This window comes from Elgaria multicarinata, chromosome 14, assembly GCF_023053635.1.
Source record: "Elgaria multicarinata webbii isolate HBS135686 ecotype San Diego chromosome 14, rElgMul1.1.pri, whole genome shotgun sequence".
Classification (NCBI taxonomy): Eukaryota; Metazoa; Chordata; class Lepidosauria; order Squamata; family Anguidae; genus Elgaria; species Elgaria multicarinata.
Genome location: NC_086184.1, coordinates 3774836 through 3785869, shown reverse-complemented (window position 1 = coordinate 3785869; position 11034 = coordinate 3774836). Strand labels below are relative to the sequence as shown.

General features: G+C 49.2%; 1 protein-coding gene across 4 annotated transcripts in view; it reads right to left on the bottom strand.

Annotated features, from left to right (window-relative positions):
* Positions 1-781: 781 nt before the first annotated feature.
* Positions 782-11034, bottom strand: part of KIAA0513 (KIAA0513 ortholog) — a 58786-nt gene continuing 48533 nt past the window's right edge. For 3 of the 4 annotated variants that reach the window (XM_063141301.1, XM_063141303.1, XM_063141302.1), the window contains 4 exons: positions 10769-10798; positions 5633-5713; positions 3289-3383; positions 782-2007 (listed from right to left, as the gene is read on the bottom strand). In XM_063141301.1, the coding sequence (XP_062997371.1) occupies positions 1958-2007; positions 3289-3383; positions 5633-5713; positions 10769-10798 (256 nt within the window). In that variant the 3' untranslated portion in view covers positions 782-1957. The remainder of the gene's footprint in view (positions 2008-3288; positions 3384-5632; positions 5714-10768; positions 10799-11034) is intronic. The other variant, XM_063141304.1, reaches the window with a different exon arrangement.

Here is an 11034-nt window from a genome sequence, read left to right as displayed (position 1 = left end):
ACCCCTGTTAGTTTGGGATCCCTAACTGTTAAGAGCACCCAGGTCTCCTGCTGGCTCCTCGAAGGTGTCAGAAGAACGCCCCCAAGGAAATGGGCACAGGGCATCCCTTCCACGCCCCCTGGGATGAGTCACCATCGCAATTCGGACTTGGAACTATCTTGCCCAGCACTTAGGGCTAAACGACATTAAATGTGTAGTGCATAGAAGAGCATAACATTTTATTTATTTTTACTTTAGTGCAGGCGCACAGGACCCTGACCCAGGTTGGAAACACCGTACGTGAGAGGAGGGGGCTTTAAAGATTTCCACCCAGCTGCTCCCCCCATCCCCAAATCTGTCCCTTCCCCTGTGCAGAGAAAGTAAAAACTCAATCAATGGCAAGGTTTTGACCCCTTTCTATAGCCCCTGTGAAGGGTGGGGAGAATTTAGCAGGGGGAAGTGGAAGGTTTATTTCCCACCCCGCCCCGCCCCCCATGCATGGCAGTCCCTATCTGCATTGAGGCCCCACGCACTTACACTAAACTTTTTAAAAATAATGATCAGAATACATGTTACACATACAGCACAGCACAATGGTTTGGCCCTCAGACAAGTGTTCAGAGTGCAATTCTCTGGAAAACCTTTGCAAAGGGTGTCGTGTCAGGAGATGAGGCGTCCTGTGCCCCTAATGCCACATTACTGGACACAATCCCCCAGACTTCAATACCAGTTACACTAAAGTAAAAAAAAAAAAAGGTTCAGAATACATACTACACCCAGATCAACACCAGATTTTTTAAAAAAAGTTATGTGAACTGAAGTTGGCTTCTCATAAGGGCTGCAATACAGGGCACAGAGCAATCGTCTCGCAACGAAGCGCATTTAAGTTATGTGGCCAAGAAAAGATCAAACTTGAAAAGTGGCAGTGCCCCATGGTAACTCCCTGAAGATTTTGCTTTGACTACCCAGAACTAACAGCGAAAGCTCCAAAACTTTCACAACACAAAGCAGGGAGCTGGGATATTCCCCCCACCAAAAAAAACCCCACCCACACGCCCAGGAATGTGGTTATAGGGTCCTTCAGGATTTCTCCTCCCTGGACCGTTTGGGAAAGCAGATCCACCGGGCCCTTTGAAAGAAGATGGCACCCCTCCTGAGCTCTCTCTTCCTGGGCCTATCCTCCACCTTTGCTCTGTAGCAAACAAAGAGGGGAACAGAAAGTGGCCGGGCAAAACGTGCTTGGCTATGTCAGAATTCGCTGCAACGGAACACGATGCAGGACTAGTTAAAACCGCTGCCTACATATATATATATATACACACCCGTCAGGAGGCTTTGCATCGAGACCCCCAGGTCTACAGAAGCCCTTCTTTCTCTGGGTTCATTGGCTTCCCAGAGTAATACAAGCATCAAGCGAGGCTGCATTTCTCCTCTTCCCTACCTCATGCATCCCCCTTGCATGCATCTACTTTTACGCTTGGCAGCCCATGTGCTTCTAAAAACGTTTGGCAGCAATGCAGAGGCAGAGAGAGAGAGAGAGAGAGAGAGAGAGAGAGAGAGAGAGAGAGAGAGAGAGAGAGATGGGCCTGTTCAAAAACGCAGCCTTCCAACTCTACGGCTATGCTATACTCTCCTACGGTTGCCCTCTCAGCCTAATAGACAGACGATCCCCCAGAATGCTATTAAGTCCATCAGTTTGGAGGAAAAGGCATGAGAAGGAGGTGGAGGCGGCAGGCGAGGGCAGGCGTCTTTCGGATTGTGGAGCTCCTACATCTACAGGCTGCAAGCGCTTCTCTACACAGTTGGATAACGAGCATGCAGGTTTAGCGCAGGGTCTGTTGGCTTTGTGGATCTCTCTTTTTTTAAAAAAAAGAAGAAGCCCATCTTAAGTTTCAGGTAGTCTCAGAGATGAGGTTTCACATCTTGCTCCTCCTGCCGGCTTCCTTTCCCGATGTCCTGGTCCTGATCCGTCGCGGTGCTACTCAGCGGCCATCTGTTCGATGTGATCGCTAAGGAGCTTGTATTGCTCTGTGAACAAGAGAGGCGATGAGACCGATCTGGTTTTCAGGAGGGATGGGATGGGGGCGGGGGGGCGGCAGGGAAACGAAACGCCTCGCTCCAGGTCAGCGGAAAACTACTCCGCCCCAGGGAGAGGGAACCCCAAAATGGGGAGCGCGACGCCAGCAACAGATTTTGCAGCCGTGTTAAGAGGGCAGCAACCGCTCAACTGTTTTGTTGGCGGTGAGGGATTTTACCACCCTTGCTTGCATTTTTCACAAGCTCCAAAGTATTCTGGGCCATCTGTACATAAAACAAGCTGCCTGGGAGACCACTGGGAGTTGTTGTCCGACACACCTGGAGGGAAAGGCTGACACAGGTATTTTCCTCCTTCTCTCACCGCACTAGAAGCTGGGCTCATCCTGCCTGGCGGTAGATTTAGGCTACAGACAAAAGAAAGCTGTCCTTCACGCGACGGATAATAACCAGCGTGCGGGTTCCGTTGACACAAGATGCAATGAGAGCCACAGCCGTGGGCGGCTTTCAAAGAGGGTTGGATAAAGAGAAGATTGAGGGGAGGCATGAGAGCACTCTTCAAGAACTTGAAAGGTTGTCCCACAGAGGAGGGCCAGGATCTCTTCTTGATCCTCCCAGAGTGCAGGACACGGAATAACGGGCTCAAGTTACAGGAAGCCAGATTCCGGATGGACATCAGGAAAAGCTTCCTGACTGTTAGAGCAGTACGACAATGGAATCAGTTACCGAGGGAGGTCGTGGGCTCTCCCACACTAGAGGCCTTCAAGAGGCAGCTGGACAAGCATCTGTCGGGGATGCTCTAGGGTGGATTCCTGCATTGAGCAGGGGGTTGGACTCGATGGCCTTGTAGGCCCCTTCCAACTCTACTATTCTATGATTCCATGAAATAAGCGGACGAGGAGACAAAGTCCCTCAGAGGCTATTGGGTGGCCTGGTAGCTATGTGGAACCTCCATCTGTGAGGCTGGTGGCTCCGACAACAGTGGAGTGGCGAATCCGCTCCAGGTTTCGGTCAGAACCAGCCAGGACTCTAAATGAGCTCTCCAAGGTGCTTCACTCTCGAAATGCTTTCACTGTACATGGAAACCCTTGTGTTTTGGGGGCTTTGGGGGACGGTCGGGTCCCTGACCGCCCCCCGCTCCCGAGTCAAGCAGCTTAAACCTGGAGCTCCCAAATCCTCAAGGGACGTCGTCGCTTTTCTTCCTCCCCCCTCGGCTACCGGGAGCCGACTGTGGCCGAAGGAACCGCGTGGGCCGCCTCGCACGCGCGGCCTTACCTTCGTCCAGGTTGCCGATCACCGCCTGCTTCTTCAAGAAGTCGTTGCAAAGTTTCTTGTTCAGCCCGAAAGCCAACATGTTGTGAGTGAAAGTGCTGCAGGGAAGGGAGGGAGAGAGAAAAGAGGCAAACCTTGAGAACGTTTGAGGAATTTATTTATTTTATTTATTTTATTTATTACATTTGTATACCGCCCAATAGCCGAAGCTCTCTGGGCGGTTCACAAAAATTAAAACCACGATAAAACAACCCACAGGTTAAAAGCACAAAGACAAAATACAGTATAAATAAGCACAACCAGGATAAAAACCACGCAGCAAAATGGATATAAGATTAAAATACAGAGTTAGAACAGTGAAATTTAAATTTCAGTTAAAATTAAGTGTTAAAATATTGAGAGAATAAAAAGGTCTTCAGCTGGCGACGAAAGGAGTACAGTGTAGGCGCCAGGCGGACCTCTCTGGGGAGCTCATTCCACAGCCGGGGTGCCACAGCGGAGAAGGCCCTCCTCCTAGTAGCCACCTGCCTCACTTCCTTTGGCAGGGGCTCACGGAGAAGGGCCCCTGTGGATGATCTTAAGGTCCGGGCAGGTACATATGGGAGGAGGCGTTCCTTCGAATAACCTGGCCCCAAACCGTTTAGGGCTTTAAATGTCAATACCAGCACTTTGAATCGGGCCCGGACCTGGACTGGCAGCCAATGAAGTTGTAAAAGGACTGGCGTAATGGGATCTCGCCGGCCAGTCCCTGGAAGGGCCGTGGCGGAAAGGAAGTCCCTCGATCTGAATCCTGGCAACTCCAGCTTGAAAAAAGGGGATGTGGGAGCATGGGAGAGGGGAAGACCCTAGACAGCTGCTGCCAATCAGAACAGACAATCCGGGGCTAAGTCGAGAAACAGACGGACCTGGTAGAAGCTGGCTTCCTCTGTGCCGGCTACGTCTCCAAGGTATAACCAGCCTGCCTCATTTAAAAGCATTCGAGGCAGCAACATTAAAACCCAGAAGTGTGAAGGACATTGACCTGGGTTTTGCTTTAATTCACTGTTGCCTTTTTTCGCCTGCCAGCATGCTCAGGTGGGAGGGAAGGAGCTGGGCGCGCCTGCCGAGGTCATCCTGGCCTGGCTTTTCCAACTCCCCCTGAAGCACCTGGGGGTCATCAGAGGTGCTTAGAAGCCAACTCATTTCAGCTGTGGGAAAGAATGTGGGTCTCGCTCCTGTTGCCAGGAGCCTGGGAAGGTGTGGATCATGGGGCCAGGTGGCCAAAAAGGGATAAAAGTCTGTAGTGCTGGAGGGCGTCCATCTTCTTTGCTGGATGACACACGTGTCAAGGGAAGATCAGGTCCAGGGGATTGCTTGGAGTTAGTTAGGTTTTTCTTATGTTTTAAGTGTTGGGGTATCTTGGACAAGGCAGCCGCCGCAGCGGCTGGGTGGTGGAATGACTGATGGGTTTATTGGGGTAATTGCTAGCTTCCTTTCCTCAGCTTCGTCTCTCACCCCTTTCCCTCCATTTCCTTCCCCAACTTTTCCCCTTCCCCTTTGCTTAGCTTTTACCGACCAAGGCCTTACATGTTAGTTTTAGTTGTGTTAATAAACTTGCTTTGGTCCCTAATGAGTGTTTATGCTTTGTTCCTGGAACATCTGGCTCATCCCGGTTGTGGACAGGGTTAGGGAGGCGAGTTGCCTGGGAGTCTAGGACGTTTGGTCCAGGAGCCTACCTTGCAGGGACGTCAGGTGGACCCTGACATCCGTTACAAGAAGCATTTCAAATTTTCAAAGCATTAACGGCAGGTGCTCAAACATAGAGCCCATGGGGGTGGGGTGGGGTGGGGGTGAGAGAAAGGATTGCTGCTAATCCTGACGGCTATATGCTACCTCCAGTATCAGAGGCAGTAAGCCTATATACACCACTTGCTGGGGAACATGGGTGCTGTTGCACTCGTCTTGCTTGTGGGTTTCCACAGGGAACTGGTTGGCCACCGTGTGAACAGATCACTGGACTAGATGGACCCTTGGTCTGATCCAGCAGGGATCTTACGGTTTTAGGGGGGGTGGGCAGAGAGAAACAGAGACCCCGTTCAGAAGACATCTTAAACCACAGCTTTAACCATGGTGGTTAAGCCAGAAAGCCGTTCTGTGTTCAGAAGATTCAACCACGGTGACTAAGGCAAAAAGCTTTATTCACCGTGGTCAAAGGCATGGTTTAAGGTGTGTTCTGAGCACGGTCCGGCTTTCTGGTTTATCCACCGTGATAAAAGCTGTGGTTTAAAGTGTCTTCTGAACGGGGCCACTGAAAGTCAAGAGGAAATAGTGCTGTTTGCAGTGCAGGGGGCATTTATTCCACACTTACCCCAACTGTCCAAAGGTTATATTCTCGTTAAACCGCAGGCTATCGTCACGTTCCTCTTGGGTCATGTGGCACCATTTCTCCCTGTGGATATATGAACAGATCCTGTAACCTGGAAATTAACACACAACCGACACCAGCATTTGTGTTTTGTCAACATCTGCCAAAACTTTGGGAAATAATGGGAGCAGGTAAAGGTGCAGATAATGTACACTGTCTAGGGTTGCCATACATCCTGGAAAACCGGGAATGCCCCGATTTCCAGGAGATTCTGAAATGTCCCGACCGGCTGGGCAAGAATCTCGGATTCCTGGTCCAGCTGGCTGGAGAAACTCTGACCTCCAAAATGGTGCCTTGAGCCTGTTCAGTGGAGCGGTGGCAGCAGAGAAAAAGATGCATCAATCCAGCGTCTTTTCCAGAGCATCACTGCTCCTCCACAGGCTCATCTGAGTCACTCACCGTGACTCACCTTATTGCGCCTATGGCTGCATAGAGGAGAAACAACAGCGAGGAAAGGCGCACGTGCGCTCCTCAGGCTACCTGAGGCCCACGCCATGCAAAGGAGTTTGGTGAGCTTGGCTGCTTGTGGTCAGACCTTTAGGGTAAGTGCGGGGCGGAGCTGCTGGGTTATTTGTGGATGAAGGGAGAGAGTTTTGTGGGGGACGGGAGGGAGGGAGCGAGTGGGGGACAAGGGGGTGAAGGAGAGCAAAGGAGAGAGAGGAGAAAGGAAAGGGAAGTCACTCCTCCAAAAATCACCCTTCAAAAATTCACCTCCTTGGATTTGGGTTGCAAGCCTTAAATCTGTTACTTGGAAGTAAGTTGCAGTGGATTTAAGATGTCTGGTTTTACAGTTGTTGATGATTTAATTGAAAAATTGGGCTTTCCCTAGACCTTTATATATTGCTCAGTTTTCTAAAAATATCCTAGCCTCCCCCCAACCCCCCGCCACCCCAAATTGTCCTGGTTTTGTGGATCCAGAATATGGCAACCCTAACACTGTCTCGTCACACACCTGTTTCATACTGGCTAGCAGGCCATGAGTGAAAGGGTGGGCCAACTGCAGGCCAGGTTGGGAACAGGGGCTGCCTGTTGCTGATTTCGTTATATGTTAGAGATGTTGTGACTGAAGCCAGAACAAAACTGGATATAGCATCTCCCTTTCCTTTATGCACCTGAATCTGTGGGAGAGACAAACACTGTGAACTCCCCATGGATCTTCCATTCTAGATCGCCAGAGTGGTGTAGTGCTTATTTTGCTCCTCTTTCAAAGACAGCCTTCCCCAACCTGAGGATGCTGGGAGTTGTAGTCTAACACCTCTAAAAGTGGGGCAGGTTGGGGAAGGCTGTTGTAGCCTTTCTTCCAATGGGAGGGCAAATCCCAGCCTGCCTCCTCCTTTTGAAACCTTCTTCCTTGCTCATCCAAAACTCTTTTGGGAGATGGAAGCTCCATGTTACTTTGCTGTCCTTTTGATCACAAGAAAACACTCTGGATATCATCGGCCTACTCATGGAGGAAGCTTTGCTTTGGCCGCACAGCTCCTGAGGGAGTGTCAAGCATTCTGAATGAGTCTTCCTCTCTAGAGAGCCAAGGTGTTGTAGTGCTCAGACTGGGGAGATCCGGGTTCCAGCCCCCACTCGGCCATGAAGTTCACCTGGGTGAGTTTGGGCCAATCATTGACTCTCAGCCTAACCTACCTCACAGGGTTGTTGTAAAGATAAAATGGAGAGGAGGAGAATCACGTAAACGACCTTGGGGTCCCTTCTAGAGAGCCAGGGTGGTGTAGTGGTGGAAGTGTTGGAGGGGAAAAAGCGGGATGTCAATGTAATAATAAACAAATGAATAAAATTCCCTTGTGGGATTTTAAAAAGAAATCAACAGCATGCACTCTTCCAGATCCACATCAAAATACCTATTTAACCCCTTTATGCAAATGTGCATTGACAGGAACCATGGAGGCCTAGAACTGTGTTATGCTTTCAGCAAAATCATGTGGAAGAGTGATAGAATCATAGAATAGCAGAGTTGGAATGGCCTACAAGGCCATCGAGCCCAACCCCCTGCTCAATGCAGGAATCCACTCTAAAGCATCCCTGACAGAGGGTTGTCCTGCTGCCTCTTGAAGGCCTCTAAGGTGGGAGAGCCCACCACCTCCCTAGGTCACTGGTTCCATTGTCGTACTGCTCTAACAGTCAGGAAGATTTTCCTGATGTCCAGCCAGAATCTGGCTTCCTGTCACTTGAGCCCGTTATTCCGTGTCCTGCACTCTGGGATGATCCGTTTGAAAAAAAGAAGAAGTTGGCTGAACTTTTATCAATGTCAGGAGGGGTGGGGAAAGAAAAAAAAAGACTGAGGAGAAGGAAAGTATAGGAAGAAGGAAGTCAACGGAGGAGATGCAGCAGTAGGAGGAAATAAAAGAATGCAACAGAAATGGAAAAATGTGGCCTTGCACGCAGAAGAATGGAGTCACATTGGATGGGAACAGATGGTGGCAGAAGTAGAGTCCTTGGTGGGACATTCAAGGGCATAACACTGATTATTCCCCGTGGGAAACAGGAGGTGTCGGAGTCAAGGGTAGGGTGTGGCAAAGGGAGAGAACAAGCCCTAGTTAGAAAGTCTTCTAGTTGGACAACAGGGGTCAAGGAGTATCACCTGACCTAAACTGACCTATTGATTCATGGCGGCTTGGTTGGATATTCCTTGAATTTTGGGAGCGTGCATAGCGCGTCCACCTTACAATGGTTTCATTCTTCAAAGCTGCTTCTTAAGATACCCATAGATCAACCCCCTATCAGACGCCCAAACCCCCCAGATCATATTCCATACAAAAAGCGATTAATTGGTTTGACATGGAAGCAGGAAGAGAATACACACACTATGAAGGATGGGGGGCAGAAGCACAGAAGAGAGAGAGCAGATATTTAAGATCAGATGGAGGTGAAGGAATGGAAGGGAGAAAAGAGACAGAGAACACTCCAAGCCGTAGCAACATTCCACAGAGGCATTAAAAGCAAAAGGGAATGAAGGGAAGGGAAAGTTAGAAGCAGAACTCTTGCATCTAGAACTCTTTTAGAGATTGGAAGGAGGTTGGATCCAAAAACTTACCATGGTCGCCAACATAGAAAATGGCAGGAAAACCCAAAGTCATTAAGCACATCTTCCACTCTGCAAAGGCTGGGTTCACACACTACACTAACCCACCATGGGTTCTTGTGCTGTCTGAATGCAGCGTGTTTGCTGCAAGGTAGGTTAATGCGTTGTTCGAATGCAGCGCGTTTTCCACAGGGTGGGGTATCGCGTAATCTGAGCGCAGCGCGTTTTTCGCAGGATGGCTTGTCAACCATGAAGTGTGGTTTATTTTTCTCAAACAAGCCGCCTTGAGAACCCAGGGCTTGTTGTTGGATGGTTCAGGGTGATTAACAAGCCACACCGCATGGTTATTGAGCAACCTTGCAGAAAAAGCACTGCGTACAGACAACACAATAACCCACCCTGCAGAAAATGCGCTGCGTTCAAACAACATGATAACCCACAGTTCAACCACAATCGACACTGGGTGAGTTAGCGTGTTGTTGAACACCCCCCCCCTTATGTGATGTCTACACAAAACGAATGAGATTTGCATAATAATCAAGTCATTCATATTCGGTTATCGGCTAGCAAGAGATGGGACATAGGTGTGTGGGGTATTTTTGTTCTTAACGGAATCCAAAAGGGGGTTTGAGAGAAACATCCTGTCCTCCTGGTTCAGCACACATATTTCTTTGGTCTGGATAAATAGGTTTTGCAGGCTTTTGAAACAATGCAAAAACATGCCAAAACTGCACTCACCAGAAGAGAGTAAAATGAGCAATGCACCCTCCTTCAAAATGGCTTTTGCGTGCTTATAGATCGTCTATAAACTTCCAAATTAGATTACTGCAATGCCCTCTACATGGGGCAGCCTTTGAAGACAGTCCGGAAGCTGCAGCTTGTGCAAAATGCGGCGGCCAGATTGATAGCTGGAACAAGGAGGTTTGAGCATATAACACCGATTCTGGCCCGCTTGCATTGGCTGCCTATATGTTTCCGAGCCCAATTCAAGGTGCTGGTTTTAACCTATAAAGCCCTACATGGCTTGGGACCGCAATACCTGATGGAACGCCTCTCCCGACATGAACCTACCCGTATACTGCGCTCAACATCTAAGGTCCTCCTCCGAGTGCCTACTCTGAAGGAAGCTCGGAGGATGGCAACAAGGGAGAGGGCCTTCTCGGTGGTGGCCCCTCGACTGTGGAATGATCTCCCCGATGAGGCTCGCCTGGCACCAACATTGTTATCTTTTCGGCGCCAGGTCAAGACTTTTCTCTTCTCCCAGGCATTTTAACAGCATTTAACAACGTTAAGTTTGTTTTTAATGGACCCCAGAATTGTTGCTTTTAAATGGATACTGTTGTTTTTATACTGTTTTTATGTTTTCTAAAATTTTTGTATACTTTTAATGTTTACTATTTTTAATCGTTGTGAACCGCCCAGAGAGCTTCGGCTGTGGGGCGGTATATAAATGTAATAAAATAAATAAAGAAATAAATAAAGGGACACATAGGAACCATCTGCTCCAAGCCCAATTGCTGGGACAAAAGAGGTGGGCCAAGTGCGTTTCCCAGGGGCAGAGGAGGAGGCTAACTGTTTGTCTACAGTCTTGCTTTCTTTGCAACCAGTTGGTGTCTCTCTGTTGTACCTTTCCTCTAATGCAGCGTATCGAACCTCTTTCAGCCCAAGGGTCGAATTCAAATTCAGGGCAGCTCTCGGAGGGTGCATCCCAGTTGTGGGCGTGGCCAAAGGCAAAAGGGGCGAGGCCAAAATACCAAGAATACCAGCATATTTTGGTTTAAAGCTCTCACGGCTAGTCATCACTTAGGGGAGGCATTTCAACCTTTTAGAATGGAGGGAAAAGCTATGCAAAAGATGGGAAGTCAGGAAATGGGGAAAGGGGGCGTGGCTATCGGGGGAGGGTCCTGGAGGGCCACGCCCCCTCCTTTACAACCATACTTTCTAGCACTTGGCCGAATACCGTGCAACCGTGGTGGCCGAGTGCCGGACCCAAAGCAAGCCGGCGGCGTTTAGAGAAAGGTAACAAAGTAAACGTGGACAAGACACACCTCGTTTCCTCTTCCTCTCCAGTACTCCCTCTGGAGTGGCAGCAGAAAGGGCCCACAGAAGGTTACATGTTAAGATCATGCAAGAAGTATGGATGGAGAGAAAGGGAGTGTGGGAGAACCGACCAAAAAAAGAGGGAGAGAGAGAGAGAGAGAGAAAGGAAAAGATTATAGACGTCAAGGAAGAGAAAGAGAAGAGAAATTAGTTGTTGTTTTTTGACCCTCCAGTTCCCACAAAGTAATACAAGGATGGAAGGAAAGGGACCCTT